A 20829-nucleotide genomic window follows, 5' to 3' on the forward strand; every position below is an offset into this window, starting at 1 on the left:
ATTTATACTGTTTCTAATTTTTCACCATTATACACCACAGCTGCATGGCTCTGATGATGAAACCCGGGCCTTTGAGGACCTGTTGGGTCTGCCAAGGACTGTTCTGTGCTCTGCCCCCTCTCCCTACTTCCGGCTCTGTCCTCAGCTCCACCCTTAGCTTCTGGAGGAAGGGTGGACTGCTCTGTGCCTTGGTCTCCCCTCTGGCCGTCTTTAGTGAGAACACCTGGTAGCCGCCCTCCTCCTCCCCAGTTTCTGAGTCTCCTGCAGAACAGGAACCCAGAACCATGGGTGGGCTGGCAAGTCAGCCCGCTGACCCCAGTAACAGAGGGAGCCGAGGACAATGGGAGCCCTTGGAAGAGCCGGAGGCTCCTGCGGTTCCCCTTGTGAGCTGCTGCCTGGGGCCGCCTGTGTCAACAGCCAGGGGTCCCTACCCTGATCCTGTTGGGGACAGCCTCCCCGCTTTGCCTGCCGGGAACGGCCTGGGGATGTGGACATCGAGGCTCTCCCTGGAGAGGTGGCTGCTATCAAACCCCATGAGAGGGACTAGTGAGCCATGACTTGTCAGATCTTATGATTTTTTTCGAAGTAAGTCAGGCATCCAGATTTATAAGGATTAACAATCAGTATTTTAGGGCTTCCCCGGTGGCTCAGCAGTAAAGAATCTGCCTGCCAACGCAGGGGATGTGCATTCGATCCCTGGGTGGGCAAGATCCCCTGGAGGAGGCAATGGCAACCCACTCCAGTATTCTTGCCTGGGCAATCCCATGGACAGAGGAGCCTGGCGGGCTACAGTCCAAGGGGTCACAAAAGAGTTGGGACATGAGTGAGCGACTTAAACAACAACAATCAATATTTAAAAATACATGCAACATGGTAGGTGTCAGCCAGAGTACGGCCTTCGACTGGACCACTGTCTGTGCTCGCAGCCGAGACACGGTCACATAGAGAACTCCTGGATCCCAGGCAGCTGTTCGGAACCAAACCACACCAACCAGGCAAGAGACGGCACGGGGTCCTGGAGTGCCAGAGCCAGGGGTGGCCTCCCTGTGGCACGGGGTGGGGTGAGAAGGACAGTGGGCCAAAGTGAAGGGACGTGCCCAGCATCGCACCGGTCCCCTGCCCCCAGCTCGGGGCGGCCTCACTCCTAGGCCTATTGCCCAATCCCCCTTGCCTCCTAGTCACGGGTATTTTGGAATGTTGGCTAACAGCGGGTGCCTAGCAAAGGAAGAGACAGGCCCCTTTCAGGAAGGCCTCAGCCCCTGCATGTCGCCAGCAGGCCTTGGGCAAGGCTGCGTGTTTACCGCCTAAAAGGGGTTGCAAATGGCAGAGGATCTGAGAAGGGACAATGGCAGGGACTTGGAAGGCCCTGGTGCTGGTGGCAGGCTTGGCGGCTGTGGCCTGCGTGGCCCAGCGCAGTCTGAGCTATGAAGAGATTGTCACCCAGGCCTTGAGGTTCTTCAACCAGGGGCGGCGAGGTCATCGCATCTTCGGCCTGCTGGAAAGCACCCCGCCGCCGCCTGACTTGGTGAGTGTCAGGGGCCCAAGCCCGGGGCGAGGGTACCGTCTACCATCCCGTGAGGCCAGTAGGCAGGAGCGAGTGCCCCACACAGGCACAACGTGCTTGATTAACAGTAGATGCTGTTATTACTATAATGTTTCTCCACTCAGAAGGTAAAACAGAGACTGCAATCTCTCTCCAGCCTGACAGCTGGCTAGCTGATCAATTCCGGGATTTGCCCAAGGCTGGAATGTGGGGTCTGGGAGTCCATTCTGCACACAGGCCCTGGACTTGAGGGAGTAAGCAGAGCTGTTTCAAAGGATGGACAGGAGCCGCCTGGTCCCACCAGCACCTCATCAGAGCCTTCCAGGGTCCCCCTTCCCACCCCCTTACCTCTCTCCTGGCAGTTAAGTGTGGGAGGCAAGTATTCTAGCTCCTTTGGCACAGAAGAGGAGATTGAGGTGCAAAGACGGGAGGCGACCCCTCAAGGTGGTCCAGCCATGAAGTGGTGGCCTCCGCTGGTTTCCAGAAGCCCTGCATGCCTTCAGTCTCTGCTGCGGCCGTTTGGAGCGGCCGCCTCCCTTAGGTGGGAAGTGCAGACCCTGGGCAAGTCCTTTGCAGCTTGGAACTGTGATCTCTCCTCCCTGACTTTGTTCTCTCCTGTGTAAAAGGGACATGACCGTGACTCTTCTCCTGCTTCTTTAGAACTCCACCACCATCCCGCTCAACTTCAGGATTAAAGAGACTGTGTGCTTTCTGTCCTGGTACCACCGCCGGCCCCGACAGTGTCCTTTCAGGGAGGGCGGGGTGAGTCTTCCATCCATCTCCTGGCTCCCTGCCCCAGTGAGCAGGACAAGGAACTCCCCTTCTCTCTCACCTCCTTCCCAGGGGCTGTGTTTGCCTCCACCCACCCACAGACTTGACTGTGGAAGCTTTTTAAAAAAAAATATTGGGTTTTTCCTTATGGCTTTTTCTTATTACAAATTATCAATCCTTATTAGAAAAGCAATACATGCTAAAGAAATGACTAAATATTAAAAGAGAAAGAACAAAGGGGGACCATAATCCACCTCAGTTCAATTCAGTTGTTCAGTCGTGTCTGACTCTTTGTGACCCCATGGACTGCAGCATGCCAGGCCTCCCTGTCCATCACCAACTCCTGGAGTTTACTCAAACTCATGTCCATGAGTCAGTGATGCCATCCAACCATCTCATCCTCTGTCATCTCCTTCTCCCATCTTCAACCTTTCCCTGCATCAGGGTCTTTTCAAATGAGTCGGCTCTTTGCATCAGGTGGTCAAAGTATTGGAGTTTCAGCTTCAGCATCAGTCCTTCCAATTGAACATTCAGGACTGATTTCCTTTAGGATGGACTGGTTGGATCTCCTTGCAGTCCAAGGGACTCTCAAGAGTCTTCTCCAACACCACAGTTGAAAAGCATAAATTATTTTTTAGTTTTTGTTGATGATTTTATAATCGACCCAGATAACTGCTTTTCTAAAATTAGGAAAATATTTTATTATAGCAACCTAACAAAATTTAAGAGAAGCGAAGTAAAAAACAAAAAATCTGCAACCCCACTACTCAGGAGACAACATTAACTGTTGGTGTATCATTTCGGTACTTTTTGATGTACACACGAGTGTTTTAAACAATATAACTCCCTCTCGGCTAATTTATGGAGACCCTTTCCCGTGTAAGAACCTGCATGGAAGTCCTTAATGCTATCGGGCGCGCACGGAGCCTGCCCGGGTGGGTGTCCCCAGCGGCCGCTGCTCCCTCCGGCGTCTAGCGGGTGGCTTGGAGCTCGGGAGCCGGGGGACCCGGGCCAGGGCGCCGTCCGCTGCAGCCCCCGTGTGCTTGCTCCCCGGCAGGAGGAGCGGAACTGCACCGGTGCCTTCTTCATGCTGCGGCAACTCCGCCTCCTGTCGCTCAACTGCGAGCGGGACGGTGAGCTGGAGCCGGAGGTGAGCCCCTGCGCCCTCACCTGCCCCAGTTCCGGTCTCGGCGGCGCTCTGACCGCCAGTGATCGAGGGTCCCTCACCCGGGCCACTGACTTAGGCCCGTGGAACCTCAGTTCTGGAGGCCCCAGACCTTAGACCTGGAAACTGAACCAGTCTAAACGCAAGTAGTCTGGAGGGGAGAGGCGTGGCCAGACCTTGATGATTGATGGCTAGTCGTCTGGCTGAAGGGGATGGGACAGGGACTGATGGTCTCCTCCTGAGGCTGGGAGGGGACTCAGTCTTCCACCGGCTGTTCTCTGGGCCCTGAGCTCTGGTAGCCTGCCTCCCCATCCCACTTTTGGGAAGACAAGCCGGAGGTAGAGCCTCCTGGTAAGTGAGTGCAACAGCCGGGGTGGACAAGAGTGGCAGGCGTTCCTAGCCCCTCTGGGCTTTAGGGGTAGGGCCTCACTGGGGACCCCTCCAGCGCCATCACCAAGGTCACTGCCTGGGCTTCAACACTCATCCCCACCTGGGGAGAGAGGGGCTACAAGTGGGACAGGAAAGTGTGGGGGGAGGGGAGCGATGGATGAGGGCGCTCACTGTGGGATCACCTCTGCAGCCTCGCCGGGTGAGGCGCTCTGCTGGGTCCTCTGGGGAAGACCCTCCAGAACCTGACAGCTCCAATCTGCCACCTGCGGTCAGGGACCTGTACGAGAGAGCCAAGTACGACATCATCTCCAACATCCTGAGGAATTTCTAGGGCTGGAGAAGGGAAGGGATGCTCTGCAAGCCCACAGCGACCTGCGATTCCCCGCCGCCACCCCCCCCCCCATTCTCTTCCTCTGCTGCCCTCAGCCCTCCTTGGCCTGCAAATGAGCCCCCCATACTCCTCTGCCTTTGCATACCTGCTTCCCTCTGCCAGGGATTCCTGCCCACCCTGTGTCTGTGGATGCTCCACATCCTTCCAGGCACAGGTCCAAAGTCACCGCCCCAAGGAAGCCTCTCTGTTCTTCCTGAGCAGCACAAGTGTCCTTCCCTTGTCCGTGGTGCAGTCACGATCCTCAAACCATGCTGGCAAGTACGAGCTGTGTCCCGGGCTACAGAGCACTGTCTCTCCTCCCAGCCGGGCCCTCCTGTGCCAGCTGCAGGTGGCTGGGGAGGGAGTTTCTCTGCCAAGTGCTCCTGAATCCCAGGAGGGCAGTTCTTTCTGGGTAGGACCCTGAGTGCCCCTGTTCCCTGCCCAGTCACTGTGACGACAAAATGTCCCTTCATATATCTGGCACCCCCAAGAGGGGGCCAGGGCATCCTCTGCTGAGAGTGACAGGTGTGAAACTCAATAAAATGTTTCTAAGTGAAGCGATTATGTGAATAAGCGAATGAATGAAGTGTTAGGGCTGGGCCAGCTGGACTCGGGATGAAGAGACCAATGAGGCAGGTCCTGGGCGTGGGATTCCACTTTGCATCTTGGGCACCCAGACTCCCTGAGGTCAGGGCAGGGACAATGAAGAGAAACGGGATAATGAGGGGTGCCATCTGAGGGCCATCCTGGGAGCTCAAGAAGGCATAGTAACCCGCCCCCAGGTTACTCTAGAACCGCCTTTCTTTCCTTCCTTCCTGCTACCTTTATTCTTCCTCCTTTATCATAAAGCTCCAGCCAGAACCTCTTCCGGATCCCCAGACTTGCACGTCAGATGGCCTCACAGACGCCTCCCCATGGACGTCCCAGGGGTGCCACCCACTCAGAATCTTCCCTCCAGACCAGGCTTCTTACTGCCCAGCCCCATCCAGCTGATGGCAGCCTCATCCGCCCAAGGACCTGAGCCTTGCTCAGACTCTCTGCTGTCTCTTAGGGAGAGTCTGGTCTTAGAGAGAGTTAGTGTCTCTCCTGATGGTTCCTGATCCATTCAGCCCTGAGAAGAGGGCCTGGCACATGGCAGTTGCTCAGTAAACACTTGTTGAGTGGACAAAAGCCTTTCTCCTCACCAGTAGGCCCCCCTTTGCAAGTCTTTGTTAGAGAAATATCTGTGGGAAATCCTCTCATTTGAGGGGCCATTGTGTAGAGCCCCTCGGGGGAATAGGTTTCTTCAGCCAGGGCTTCCCTGGTAGCTCATCTGGTAAAGAATCCATCTGCAATGCTGGAGACCCTGGTTCACTTCTTGGGTTGGGAAGATCCCCTGAAGAAAGGAGAGGCCACGAACTCCAGGATTTCTGGCCTGGAGAATCCCATGGACAGAGGAGCCTGGTGGGCTACAGTCTATGGGGTCGCAAAGAGACGGACACGACTGATGACTGAGCACAGCACAGGAGAGCCAAGGACTCCTATTAATGACAACAGCCATGATTTACGAACGCTGCTTCCCACACAGTGAACGGAAACACACTTCTCAGGTCTTAGAACAGTACTGCCATGCGCATGCGTCACCAGCAACTTTTAGTGAGAAAAGTATGCCTCAAGGAAATTGGCTGACTCGACTGTAGTCCACACTCCAACCCCCTTGTGGTCTAAATCTTAGGGAGCACCAGTGGAGGGTGGGAGGGGTGGGGGGTGTTGCAGGGAGTGACCCTCAGGTGGGAAATGGGCAGGTTTGGGTGGACCAGGATAAACTAGACCTCAGACCATCTCTCCCTGTGGTGGGGCGATGATGTCCACCTGAAGGCCCTTGTAGCCCCACAGAAGGTGCCAGCAGCTGAGGCACACCATGTATCACTCCCTTGCCTGACCTCCACTCCGAGAGAGTACTCCCAGGCCTCATCCAGGTCTTCTGTGGGGCCCTGGACACTAATGGGGCTCAGCAACTTCTCCCTGGAAGTTCAAGACTCATCTGTGGCCGTCAATGTCACATCACATGAGGTCTGGGGAAGCTGGCCCATCATACTGTACCTGAGTCAGGGAGATCCCCTGGAGAAGGAAATGGCCACCCACTCCAGTATTCTTGCCTGGAGAATCCCATGGGCAGAGGAACCTGGCAGGCTCCAGTCCATGGGGTCGCAAAAGCTGGACAGGACTTAGTGACTAAACCACCATCATCACAAACAGATACAATGTGATACAATGTGAGCTTTCTTTTTAAAAGAAAAAATGACCATAGTCATTTTATGTCCCATTTTACAACCAGCTTATTTTCATTCAACCTATCAGCCAATACACTTCAGTCACTATTGGCTCACATTTTTTTTCCCGTCTTATGCTTCACTGGGTTGCTAGACTTCCATTTATTTAAATTACTCCTGCTGTTGAAGCTGTTTCCCATTTTTTGCTTTGTTTTAAACAATGTTGAGATAAAAATAAGTTTCTAGAATGGAAATAGTATCAGAGTGTATGAGCATCTTAAGAACTTAATGTACTGCTAAATTACTATCTAGGATTGTAGACAGTAGTTAAGCAATATTGGTCTTCCAGCAGTTTTATTTATGCTACTTGGAAACAGGGAATGGCCTGAGTGCCCAGCCACTAGAGGAATGGTTAAGTAATTTGTGTTATACTCACTGGATTGCATATTGTACAGCCTTTAAGGTAAATCTGAAGACAGTGGTAAATCAAGGAAAATGCTTGTGTTAGACTGGAGCAAAGGACCTGCTAAGCTGGGTTTGTCCCCACGTGATGGAGACCACAGGTGCCCTCATCATCTCGGCCTGAACTGCACCCCAGGATCTGGAGCCCCAGATGAGACAGTAAACCCTGGGGACTCAGAAGCCACAGTGCAAATCAGTGTCCAACTTTTTTTTTTTAAACAGCTTTATTGAGCTATAATTGACATAGAATAACTTGCACATATTCAAAGTATACATTTGATAAGTTTGACATAATGTACATCTGTGAAACCATCCCCACAAGATAGCGCACATACCCACTATCCCTCCAAAGTGTCCTCACACCCCTTCAAATTCTCTGATCCCTGCCCAACACCCTCCTCATCAATCCTGCTGTCCTCAAGCAATCAGTGACCTACTTTCCGTTGCTACATGCTAGTTTACATTTTCTGCTTGTTGTTCACCCAGTTGTCTCCGTCGTTTCCGACTCTTTGTGACCCTATGAACTGCAACATGCCAGGCTTCCCTGTCCTTCACCAACCCGGAGCTTGTGCAAACTCATGTCCATCGAGTTGCTGATGCCATCCAACCATCTCATCCTCTGTCGTCCCCTTCTCCTCCTGCCTTCAATCTTTCCCAGCATCAGGGCCTTTTCTAATGAGTCAGCCCTTCCCATCAGGTGGTCAAAGGATTGGAGCTTCAGCGTCAGTCCTTCCAATGAATATTCAGGACTGATTTCCTGTAGGATTGACTGGTTTGATCTCCTTGCAGTCCAAGGGACTCTCAAGAGTCTTCAGCACCACAGTTTGAAGGCATCAATTCTTCGGCGCCCAGCCTTCTTTATGGTCTAGCTCTCACATCCATACGTGACTACTGGGAAAACCATAGCTTTTTTTTTTTTTTTTTTTTTTTAAATATTATTTTATTAGTTGGAGGCCAATCACTTCACAACATTTCAGTGGGGAAAACCATAGCTTTGACTAGACGTCTGGACCTTTGTTGGCAAAGTAACGTGTCTGCTTTTTAATATGTTGATCACTGCTTTTCTTCCAAGGAGCAGGTCTTTTAATTTCATGGCTGCAGTCATTGTCCACAGTGATTTTGGGGCCCAAGAAATAAAGTCTGTCACTGTTTCCATTGTTTCCCCATCTATTTGCCATGAAATACTGGGTAGAGTTCTATATAAGTGGAAATCTGCTATAGACTGGAGGTTTGTGTTCCCCCCAAATTCACATGCTGAAATCCTAACCTCTAAAGTAATGGTGTTTGCAGACTGGGCATTTGGGATGTATTGATATTAGGTCATGAGGGCTCTGGGATATCTGGTGTTATAAAAGGGACTGTGGAGAGCTCGCATGCCATCCCCACCATGTGAAGACACATGGCAAAACGGCAGCTGTCTGTGAACCAGGAAGCGGGACCTCACTAGACACTGAACCTGCCAGCCCCTTCATCTTGAACTTCCCATCCTCCAGAAGTGTGAGAAATACCTTTCTGCTGTCTGTAAGCCAGTCAGTCTTTGGTAATTTTTACAGCAGCCTGAACAAGACCAAGACAGAGCACACAGCGATGCCCTCCTTTCTGACCGGCTTCTTTCACTAAAGCATCATGATTGATTCTTTCATGCTGCATCAAAACGTCAGTCATTCCAATCTCCTAAGAGAAGTGGGTATCCACCCTCAGCGGACCTGGAGACACGTGAAAAAACTGAATTAGAAATTCAGAATCATCCTTCAAATAACAGGCCCAGATGGCTTCACTGGTGAATTCTATCAAATATTTTAAAAAATAATACTAATTCTTCACAAACTCTTACAGAAATAAAGAAGGCAGAAACACTTCACTCATTCTATGAGGCCAGTACCACCGGCCAAGGGCATCACAAGAAAAGAAAACTACAGAATATAGCTCTAGTGAACACAGATGTATTATAAAAAACTACTTTAAAAAATATCAGCAAGCTATTCAGCAACATAAAAAGGATTGTACACCATGACTGAGTGGGATTTATTCTAGGAATTTAAGGTTGTATCAGTATCTTGAAAATCAATTAATGTTATATACCATATTAACAGCTGCAAATACAGGAAAAGCTGATAGGTGCAGGATAAGCATCTGAAGAAGTCTAATACCTATTCATGACAAAACCTCACCTACGTGAGAACAGAATGCAATTTTCTTAACTTGAAAAAGGTCACTGATGAAAACCCCACAGCTTAACATATTCACTGGTGAAGGACTATGTTTTCCTACCTAAGACCGAGAACAAGGCAACAATGTCGATTTGTGCCATTTGTACACCTCACTGTACGGCAGGTTCTTTTTTTTTTTTTTTCAGCCAGGTCATGCAGCTTGTGGGAATCTAAATTCCCCAACCAGGATTAAACCCAGGCCATGGCAGTGAGAGCTCTGAGTCCTAACTCCTAGGTTACCAGGGAACTCCCTATGCTGGAGGTTCTAGCCAGTGCAACAAAGCAGGAAAAAATTAAAGGCATCTATATTGGAGAGAGAAAAGTAAAACTGTCTTTATTCACAGATGGAATGTCATATGCGTAGAAAATCTCAAGGAATACACATATGTGAAAAAATTTTTTAAAGATAAAGAAAGACTTTAAAGGGAATTCCCTTGTAGTCTAGTAGTTAGGAGTTCCCTGGGGTTAGGATTTGGGGTTTTCGCTGCCACGGCTCAGATTCAATCCCTGGTTGGGGAACAACCCTCAAGCTGTGCAGCAAAGGCAAAGAAAGAAAGAATAACCAATGAGTTTGGCACCGTCATAGGATACAAGATCAATATTCAAAAACCAATAGTATTTCCAAATACTAGCAAAAAAACACCTCCCCAAATAAAGTCAAGTCAGTGTAGTTCCATCCACACAGCATAAAAAACAAAAGCAGTTAGGATCAACTTAACAGAAGGAAGTGCAACACTTCGAAAATGAGAAAATATTGCTGGGAGAAATCAAGGAAGATCTAAACAAGTGACAAACATTCCATGTTCGTGGACTGGAAGACTGCATTGTCAGGATGCTCATTCTCCCCAAACTGATCTATACATTCAACACAGTATCTATTAAAAACCCGGGAAACTTTTTGTAGAAACTGACAAGCTGACCTATAAAAGCTAATAGGAATGCAAAGTACCTAAAATATTCAAAAGGATTTTTAAAAATAACGAAGTTGGAGGACTTACATTATCTATTTTTAAGACTTACTTTAAAGCTGGAAAACTCAGTACCATACAGTCAGCATGGTATTGGCTCATGGACAGGCATATAGATCAGTGGAACAGAACTGAGAGTCTAGAAATAAACCTTTATATTTATGGTTAACTGGTTTCTACAAAGGTACCAAAGCAATTCAATGGAGGAAGAGATAAGTCTTTGAAACAAATGTGCTGGGATAAATGGATACATACATATAGACACAAAATGAATTTTAAAATTAACTTAAATGGATCTACACCTACACAAGAGCTAAAATTATAAAACTTCTGGAAGAATTTCTTTATGACCTAGGGTTACGCAAAATTCTTTAAGATACGACACCAAAGAGTACAATCCATAAAAGAATTTATAAAACTAAACTTAATCAAAATTAAAAACTTCTACAACACTATTAAGATATTATTCTTCAACACTATTAAGAAAATGAAAAGATGAGCTATAGTCTGGGAGAAAATATTTGCAAGTCATTTATCTGATAAAGGATTTCTATCTAGAATACGTAAAGAATTCTTTAACTCAGTAAGACATATGACCCAACTTACAAAGGGGTAAGTTTTCAGTAGATATTTTATTACAATATACAAATGGCTAACAAGAACATGAAAAGATGCTCAAAAATCATTAGCCATTAGAGAAATACGAATTGTCAGTTTCTTAAAAGGTTAAACATAAACTTACCGTATGTATGATCCAGGAATTCTGCTCCTAGCAATCTACCCGAGAAAGGAAAATGTATGTCCACAATAACTTGTACATCATAGCAGTACTGTTCATAAAAGCCCCACACTGGAAACAAATTAAATATTCATCAACTGGTGAAAAAAAAAATGGATAAACAAAATGTGGTATATGCATACAGTGGAAGACTATTCACAGGAACAATAAAATAAAAAGAACAAACTACCAATACCTTCTATGACATCAATGAATCTCAAAAACAGTATTTCAAGGAAAGAAACCAGACACAAAAGACCACATACTGTATGATCCCATTTATATGAAACATCTAGAACAAGGAAATCCATAGAAACAGAAAGCAAAATAGTGGCTGCCCAAGAATGAGGGTGAGAATGGGGACTAACTGCATACGGGCACAAGGAAGCTTTATGGAATGATGAAAATATCGTAACATGGGGCAGCGGCAATGGTTGCACAACTCTGCACATTTACTACAAACTACTGAACTGCACGCTTACAGTGAGTGAATAAATTACACCTCAATAAAATTATTTTTAAAAACCCAGTGATGCAAAACAAAGGGAAACTAGGAAGCATGATTAGGTGAACTTTGGATCCGCAAATACCTGACTGCCCTCAAGTTCTTCAAGAAAATAATGGTCGTGTCTCTTCTGCGTGTCTGAGGCTGGCACACAGTAGAGGTGACCCTTAAGCAGCTCACCATCTCGTGGGTGAGAACGAGCACACAGGCCACTGCCCAGCGGGGGCTCCGTTAGAAACAGGCGCGGAGGAGACGTACCAAGCCGATCAGAGAGGCCAGACCACAGCAGCCTTCTCTGCCCTGCTAAGTGGTTTGCGTCTTCACCCTGAATTGCAAACCTAGAAAAAGTGGGTTAAACAGGGAACCGAGCTCCATCAGGGAAAAGCATTTTGTGTCATCACTTGAGATAAAATAGGGAACAGTAAGCCTGGGAGATAATTGGTGAGAACCGTGCGATTCCCCTGCCACTTTTCGGTTGGGGAAACTGTTACTGTGAGCAGCAGTAAGAACCAGTGCTGCTGGTCTTTGGGGTGAAGAGGAGTGGGCTCTGTTGCTAGTTGTGAAGGCAGAGGAGTCCAGTGAACAACAACAAAGAAACGGGAAGTCAAGCAGATGAGCTGAGCTAGAGCTCCCCGGGCCATCCTGGGCTCCTAGTGCTTGGTTCTGAGCAAAGTGGCGTAGGTTATGTGGAAAGGGCTGTTAGCACATCACAGGCATTTGACCTTTCTTCCACAGCCCAGAGCCCACAGCTAATCTGGTTTCCTGCTTTGACACAAAGGAACCTGTTTCTAAAATCCAAACATGGTTCCTTCTCTCTCCCTCGCTGCCCAGCCTGCTTCTTGAAGCCCCGTCACCGTACTGGGCAGCAGACCTCCCCGCTGGGGGCTCGCAGGCTGGACGGATCAGCTGCTCCAGAGGACGAGGACACCGCCTCCCTCAGCTGAACTGGACAGTGAGCATGGAGATCTGGCCTCGGTTCTTGACAATACTATCGGTTAGCTGATGAAACTGGGTCAGTTGCTCAGACCTTTTGAGATGATTGCTTTATGCTAAAATGAACCATGTTACCTGGTAGTAACAGGCACAAGGGCCTGAGCATGGAGGTTACTTACTGAGAGGACCAAGCGAGAATCAACAGTGCTGGCGGGGTGTATGTGGGAGCTACATACCCTTCCAAAAACTTTTTAAAACAACTGTCATCCGAGAGTGTAACCATTACCCACCGGGTGAGACTGGCCGACAGCTGACTTTGGGAAGAGTGTGAATGCGTTTCCTAAGCCCCACCACCACAGGAGCCGGCGTGCAGCCTCAGGAAGACAGATGTGGAATGTGGCTCCATCTGGGGAGTGGAAACTACACACAGGCGCCCGCTTCTCACACGGGGATGAGCCCATGAACCATGGCGGAGATTTGCCTGCACAAGGACCTGAGCTGTACTCCAGTCCAACGGAACCAGTCTCTGGGGAGGGGTCAATCTGTGCTTTAAAAAATTTCCAGTGACTTCTCCGTGCACCAAAGCTAAGCACCTCTGGCTTGGAGTAATAAAAAAAAAAAAAGAGCTGGGTGTTTTGGTTCCAGGCGGTCACAGGCCAGTCACTCTGTTGAGGAACTCTCGTGGAGTTTAATGGCAGGGAATGAAGAAAAGGGGGGAGGTCCAAGAAAGGGGTGATCTGGGCAGGAGTAAACATGCAACACGTTCATGAAGTTTTTTGCATATTTTTCCTTCAGAACTCATTCTTATAAAATACACACATCTCTTTGAAGACTACGTTTGCCATCCAGCTGGGCTTTTTTCCTTATTTTCACAGAAACATTTTCACTTTGTCCAGTATTTTTTCCCTGAGTTACAATAAAAATATGATTTACCTCTAATTAAAAAAAATAAATCAGGTAAGGGCAAGAAGGTATTAGGAGTGTACTCTTTATTTCTCTTTGGTTTCTTAACACAAAAGACATGCGTTCTATAAATAAAAGGAATGAAGATTTTCTGGGAAACAATAAATTGGGGGCAGGGAGAGTCAGAATTCCTACCTACTCACATCTCTGGGGCCAAGTCAAAAGGCTGGTCTTCAGCTCCCATCTGGGCTTTGCTCTCAGATGAAACCCAGAAGAGAAGGCTCCTTGTGTTATTACCTAAGGGTAATAAATACCCAAGAATGGCTGATGCTGCGGCCTTCTGCTCAGAGCTGGGCTGGACCCCAAGGCTCACTGTTCATAGTGTCTGTCCCACGTCCTTTCCACAGTATCTCTGGGTGACGTCTTTTCTTTTCATGGTTTTCCTGGAAAGGCTGCAACACCAAAGGGTCAGACCAGCCACCTGTGAACAGTTAGGACCATCGGACTGAGGAACCTACTGTGGGGAGCGTGAAATGTTGGTGTCTGTGCGCTTGTGCTCAGAGCCCAAGTCAAAGCACTGGCTTCACCTTACTCGGAAACACTGTAACTTCTGGCAGTGTAACTTCCGCGCCGGGAGGAGGGAGTAGGTGCAGGAAGGCCACCACAAGAGCGGCAGATCGTGGGAGACTGAGCTCTCAACCCCAATGGCAAAATCTGGGTCAGCATCCTACGGACCTGGCGAGGCCCACGTGCTGATTCTTAACACATTCACAACTCAGCCTTGTCAGTGCTGTTGCAAATTTACAAAAGGAAGGGGCTTATAAGAAGAAGATGTGCATTGGGAACTCCTCTTAACAGGAAACATGGACCCCACCCTCCTTCCGAGTCTACCTCTAGAGGCAGACAGACAGGGAGTGAGAAATGCTGGAGCTTCACTGTGAGCCTGGGCTTAAACTGGATCAGGTTGTTAAGTCTTTTAAAATAAAAACATCATTTTCAGGTGCTTTCAGCAGAGGCCCAGCTCCACCTAAGTGGCAGGTGTCAAAGGTACTTCCTCTGGAAACATGGCGATTGCACACACTGGTAAACCTCTTGGTCCCAGGGTAGGAGAGATGTCTCAGATGCCACATTGTGCCTTTCTGAGTGGGCTTCCAGGACACCCAGGCAGAGGCGGCGATGGGCAGGAGACCAACCAAGTAGAGACCGGGACCCTCAGACCCAATCTCGTGTTGGAAACATATTCCTCTTACATCTCTACTGGAAGAACTTTAGGAAAACCTAATTTTGGCAGCAGCAGTTGAGGACCAGCTCCCCTGCCCAGTGGACTGGTCATGGAAGCATCCTCTCGTCGGTTTCCCGCTGTGCAATGTCAAGGTCCTATCCAGGGAGGGGGAAGGAGGAGCGTGGAGTCTCTAAGAGGTCGTTTGCTAAGATCATAGGAAGAAATATAAAATCCGTTCTTTGCAGCAGCAAGAGATTCTTTCGGCTTTTACTTCTTTGGGGGCGTAAAGCCGGCTTTGCGAGAGTGTAAAGGTCCACCTTGCTGGTCTGTCTGCCAAGGGCTGGAGGGGAGGCCAGACCCCTGGAGTTGGCGAGTGGATGGGGGAGCAGCGGACTGGCGGGGGAGAGGCGGGGTCTGGACCAAGCCAGCCCGGGGCTGGTGGAAGGACCAAGTCCCTGGTTAGTTTCTCGAGGTACAAAATGGTCGATGTGCCTCAGAAGCGTCATGATGAGGAAAACTATCCAAGAAGGACAGGTGGGCAAATGAGCATCTGGCCGGACCCGCTGTTTCCTGCTGGTCAAGGAAGGGAGGAACGCGAGTGGGGAGGTGCTCTGCATGAGCGCCACGGTGGCAGCAGGAGGGGACCACCAGGGCATGTGGGGCCCCCGGCGACGAGCTGGGAGCTCTCACCTAGAAGGGCGGCGGTGACTCAGCCAACCCGCTAAGCCTACGATTAAAAACGTCCTCTGACGGCGGGTGTGGAGACAAAGCCCGTCAGCACCGTGCTGCAGGACTGGGTGAGAGCGCGCTGGCTCCTGACACGCGGGGCGTAGAGGGAAGCCCGAGCGCCCGGCGAGGCCTCGGGACCCTGGCATCCGAAAAACATGGGAGTGGACACCGCCCTTTCCATGGCGGGTGGCGGTTTTCCATTTAAACATGTAACTGCCTTTAGTGTCTTTTGTTTTCTTCTTGCAAAAAAAAAAAAATGCTTGCTTGAAAACACTATTTTCCCTTCCAGTTTCTTTCAAGTGTTGCTTTAACTTTCCTTCAGTTTCCTTCAAGTATCTTTCTTTTTTTCCCTCTTCCTCGGTTTCTCTCAAATAAGATGCAAAAGACCTCACGGCAATCCCAAAATTAGACACAGGAAAAGCTTCTGTTCTCCCTGCTTGCTCAGCAATGTAGACAAGAATCCTCCGAGCCCTCGGATGGAAGGAGGCGCAGGGGCCCGTGTGCAGCTGGCCCTGCCATGCTGCAGGCGTGAAGTGAGGACCCCTGGCCTGTGTCCCCTCTCCCCGGCCACATCCCGCAGTTTCCAGCAGCCTTGGTCACCGCAGCCGCCCACTGCAAACTGGCCACGATTCGGCTGGTGTGCGGTGGGCAAGGACTGTCAGATAGAAAGCCCTCTGCAGAGGGGCGGCTCACGGCGCTGCGGCGGCTGGGAGGTGGGCTTGGATGGAGCCCGAAGACGTCTGGACCAGCCAAGCTGCCCTGTGTCACCGGTGGCCGGACCCAGAGGGGCTTCTGTCCCCCACTGTGTATCTTGGTCACCCAGGCCTGAAGATCACAAGGGCTGCAACAGCAAGGGAGGACTTAAGCACCTGAAAACCTGGACCTCCGGCGAGCTCACGTTTCACCCTGTCGTCTGGTCCAGCACCTCTCCCCGGGGGGACGGTCCCCGGGAGGGAGTGCTGCCCGTGTTTGTACCAGATCCCTGCCCCACCACGGCCCACCCCTGTGCCTTAGATGGTGAGCAGAGGGATGCAGCCCACACCGACCCCGCCCTCGTGGCAGGCCATGGGGGCCATGAACGTCCAGCGGTCCGTGTCCGGGTCGTACATCTCCACCGAGCTCAGGTTGGACTGTCCGTCGTAGCCCCCCACGGCGTAGAGCCGCCCGCAGCTGGCCACCAGCGAGACCCGGCTCCGGCGCGTGAGCATGGGCACGATCAAGCACCACTGGTCCGCCACCGAGCTGTACACCTCGGCGATGCTGAGGAAGCCTGAGCCGTCGTAGCCCCCGCACACGAACATCTTGCTTCCCAGAGAGGCGGCCCCGTGGCGGCAGCGCTTGTTGAGCATGCCGGCCGCCGGGTGCCACGTGGCCGTGTGGTGGTTGTAGTGCTCCACCTGCAGGGGAGAGGGGCGGTCAGGGCTCAGGCTCGGCCGCCGGCCGCCCGGCTGCCCTCAGCGCCCAGGGAGAGGCCGGGGGACGAGGAGCTCTGCCGGGCTGGGCCCTGGCCCCGATGCCCACGTTCCTCAGCTGCACACCTGCTCGTGAGAGGATAGGGAGACGGCCTGGCCTCACCAGCTCTGTCTACACCCGCGGAAAGAAATCGAGGAGCTGCCCGCGATGCGCTCTGTGTGGTGACGGAGCAGCCGGAGTGCGGGGTCTCCCGAGATCCCCAATGTGTGCTCCCCTCGCAGCCTGACTGATGCTGAAACGACCACTCAGTGGCTCTGGAGATCTTTTTAAAGGAATAAATGCAATTTGAAGCCAAGCGGCCAGAAGAACGCAACCATCTGAAAGTTCCCACTCTATGATTGCACTTCCTCTGGGCAGGAATTTCACCAGGTCTTACGCACTGTTCACTAAGGAAATGACCAGGGTGGGGGTGAGAGCACTAAGGCTGCACTCCAACCCACTCTGTGCACAGGGGTTCCCACGCTCGGAGGCGGCATCTCAGAGCATGTGGCAGATGGCCTGAGACCCTGAAATGACACTTTCCCTAGCAGTGGCAAGGCCAAGCCTTTTTCCAAAGAATACCCATTCAAAATAACTCCTGCAGATAAAGGGAGCAGGTGCCCTTAGCCCAGACTCACACTGCTGAAGATCTGCAAACCGTCGTGGCCGCCCGACACATAGATCCTGCCCTCGAAGACTGTAACCCCCGCGGCACTGCGGTTCGAGCTCATCGGGGTCACCACTGTCCACCTTCAGGAAAGAGGCGAAGGAGAAGGGGTGCCATGAGATCTGGGGGTCCTGCCCTACTAGGGCAGCAGGGGAGGATCTGGAGGAGCTGTGCTGTGTTCTGTCCCACCCTGGACAATCCCCCCAACTCTTAAGGCCTCCTGCACCACCTCTGCTCAGGTCACTCTGGCTGCAGCCTTTCGCTTAAGCTTCAGGCCCACGCATTCAAAGTCAGGATGCCCAAGCAAGGCCTCTCTGACAGATCTGCTCCTCCCTGATACCTCTGGTCTTGTGAATGGGACCATCAGCCATCTAGCTGCTAGATTTATAATTTCGGAACTTTTATGACCACTTCTCCATCATTAATTACCATTCTGTGGTCACCATGCCCCCGCTGGTTTGCCGCCTAGTCACTGCTTGTCCCCATTTCACTACTGATTGTCCCCATTTCACTACTACTCTGGCCTCTTGTGGGACCACTGCAACTGCCTGCTTTGGGGGGCTTGGCTTTCAGATCATTCCCATCCCAACAGGGCACGGAATGTCCTCTGACGACTCCTATTTCCTCTAAGGTGGACTCCAGGTTCCTTAACGTGCTTCTTCGCCACTGGGTCCTCATCCCCTTTCCAGCTGTACCTTCTGCCACGTGCCACCCACACCTGCTCCTCAACCTCACACAGCAGCTCTTTCTCATCTGCAAGCCTCTCTCCCTCTGTCTCTTCTCCTGGGCTGCATGTTTCCCCTCAGAAGGTATCCCTGCAACCTGACTCTGGTCCACCAGCCGTGGGAAGACAGAAGCCCTCCCCACTCTGTACCCAAGTGCTCCAGACACAGGCCCCCAGAGGAGGACCACTGCTGTGTGCAGTGGCCCCAGCAGATGAGGTGCTGCTTAAGCATCCTAGACATCCTGCTTGCTGCCTGACAAATAGGTTGGCTAAGTGTGTGGAATAAAGGCTTAAATGCGCTGTGATGGATCCAATGTGTTTATACTGTTGGATTCAAATACTGAAATGAAGAGCTTCGGCTAACCTTGCTGGTGTTTTTCAAAGAGTGTTCCACAAAATGAGACCACAGGATGGGGACAGATAAAGTGAAATTAAAGAGGCTTCTCTACTGCAGAATTTTACAGTCTTTTACAATGTTAATATGTGTTATGGGAAAATGAGGCCTCTGGTGGTATAGACATCAGTTTTCCAAGTTTCTTTAACTATTAAATGTGTAACTTCTTTTCCCCCCAAATCATATTTTACCTATTTTGGAAAGTGCTGTTCATCTATTTCCCAGGCTCTTTCACCTGCATTTCCATTAAAGTGAGCTGATTTATTTAAGTGGTACAGAGCATTAACAAATGTTTCCAAGTACCTATGCAGACTATTTGTTTTTAAAACTTATTTAAACATTCATTCATTTAATCAAAGGTGGTTAAGTACCTATTACCTATTACATGCAAGGAAGTACAGGTGCTAGACTTCGCTGGTGGCTCAGGCAGTAAAGAATCTGCCTGCAATGCAGGAGACTGGGGTTTGATCCCTGGGTTGGGAAGATATCCTGGAGAAGGGAACAGCAATCCACTCTAGTAATCTTGCCTAGAGAATTTCATGGACAGAGGAGCCTGGAGGGCTATATTTTATGGGGTTGCAAAGAGTCAGATGCAACTGAGCAACCAACACACACCTCAGGGGCTAAATAGGAGAGACCTTCCTTAACCTCGAGACGCATGATTAAAGCAGTTCTGATTTTCATACTGTGTCTAGCAAGCTCCAATGCCCCAGGGGAGCTGGACTCCTTACTTGTCTGTCTCAGGTGAGTAGGTCTCCACAGAGCTGAGAGAAGAGTTGCCATCGTAGCCACCACAGACGTAGATCTGTCCATCCAGCACGACCGTCCCCATGGCACTGAAACAGACACAGCTGTCATCCCAAGGGCTTCAGACTTCCCGGGGCAACGTCTCTTGTGCAGAGAAGTAAGCCGAGCCCCCAGCTGCCTCCTTCTAGAACAGACCTAAATCCCAGGTGTGTGCCTAAGCAACGGTGTAAAATGGAAACGGAACTGCCCTGAGGTTCCTCTTGCCTCCTGCCATTCCCGCCTCCTCCTCAGTCCTTGATGTGCTCTTCTGCCCTGCCGTGCTCAGGGGCAGATTCACCTTTAAGGCCCGGGTCAACCTCCTCCCTCTTCTCCTCCAGCAGCCATCCTGGACCCTCAGCAAGAATGAGTCCCTGCCAACCCCGCCCTCCCGGCACAGCTCCTTCGTCACGGCTGTCAGTCACCCATTCGTCCAGCACACCAGGCCCTCGCCAGGCACACCGTCCAGGGCACCGGGTCTAGAGAGCCGAGCGAGCCAAAGGCCCTGCCCGGAGGGGTACCAGACACCGAGCCGCCACCTCTTCACAGTGGGGACCCCCTGGAAGACGGGGGTCCTCACAGTGCGACCCTGACGCTGCTGAGTGTGGTTGCTTTGTACGGAACAAGCCCTCAACATACGGGTGACTGTGATTTCCCCACACAATTCACTGCAAGGAATGGCAGACATCTTTTTGTTACACACACGGCCCTGCATGCCCCCTAACTTGTCTGAGGGGTGAGGCAACAGTTCCTGTTTATTTCACACCCACTGCACATAGGAGGCGCTCTCTACTTGCTATTTCCCACCCTCAGCATGTCCCACGGGAGGCATCACCATCACTCCCGCAGAGCTGAGCAGCTGTGGCTTGAGGAGGCCAGGTGATCTTCTCAGGGCTGCCCAGAGGGGCCTGCCTTGGATTTCAACGCCACAAGCCTGTCTCCCACACCGTTCACTGTGCCAAGCTCTCCTAATACCAAAGACCAGGGGTCTGGTGTGATCATACAGTCTTCTGGTCTACACAAAGCCTCATGAAAAATGGAACATGAGTGCCAAGCTGCCCGAGTCACTGTGTTCAGACCTGATGCTGGAGAAGATTAAAAACGAATCTCGGTGTCTAACAGTAAAATAAAGAATACCAGGCTTTACGGCCCCCTTTCAAATGTACACAGCAAATCAAAGTGATCCACCCGATATCCCTGAGCCAGCCTGAAAGAGGACAAGGACTTGCCTGAGGAGAGGACTGTGGGAAGGTCACAAACTCACGAGACATGTCACTGTCCTTCTAGAAGTAGACAAAAGTAACAATTGTGGAATTCAACAAAAATGTGAGAAAGGCCTGAGAGGTGCCACAAAACCATGTGAGATTAACTTTCAGTGAAACGGTGAAGACAATGTGAAGAGATAAGGGGAACTACCGCACAACTGCACTCACTTCACACGCCAGCAAAGCAGTGCTCAAAATTCTCCAAATCAGGCTTCAGCAGTATGTCAACTGTGAACTTCCAGACGTTCAAGCTGGATTTAGAAAAGACAGAGGAACCAGAGGCCAAATTGCCAACATCTGTTGGATCACAGGAAAAGCAAGAGAGTTCCAGAAAAACAACCTC

The 20829-nt window shown here is 50.5% G+C and overlaps 2 protein-coding genes across 3 annotated transcripts in view; one reads left to right on the forward strand and one right to left on the reverse strand.

Moving 5' to 3' along the window:
• Positions 1–1345: 1345 nt before the first annotated feature.
• Positions 1346–4200, forward strand: LOC136166439 (15 kDa protein B-like). Its single transcript, XM_065932633.1, has 4 exons — positions 1346–1525; positions 2204–2305; positions 3372–3464; positions 4060–4200. The coding sequence occupies exons 1-4, from the start codon at positions 1346–1348 to the stop codon at positions 4198–4200; spliced, it is 516 nt and encodes a 171-aa protein (XP_065788705.1).
• A 9119-nt stretch (positions 4201–13319) lies between these two features.
• Positions 13320–20829, reverse strand: part of KLHL18 (kelch like family member 18) — a 47193-nt gene continuing 39683 nt past the window's right edge. For both annotated transcript variants that reach the window (XM_065933844.1, XM_065933843.1), the window contains exons 8-10: positions 19170–19274; positions 17292–17403; positions 13320–16598 (exon numbers count right to left, since the gene is read on the reverse strand). In XM_065933844.1, the coding sequence (XP_065789916.1) occupies positions 16212–16598; positions 17292–17403; positions 19170–19274 (604 nt within the window). In that variant the 3' untranslated portion in view covers positions 13320–16211. The remainder of the gene's footprint in view (positions 16599–17291; positions 17404–19169; positions 19275–20829) is intronic.

Source organism: Muntiacus reevesi, chromosome 4 (genome assembly GCF_963930625.1).
Source record: "Muntiacus reevesi chromosome 4, mMunRee1.1, whole genome shotgun sequence".
NCBI classification, from domain to species: Eukaryota; Metazoa; Chordata; class Mammalia; order Artiodactyla; family Cervidae; genus Muntiacus; species Muntiacus reevesi.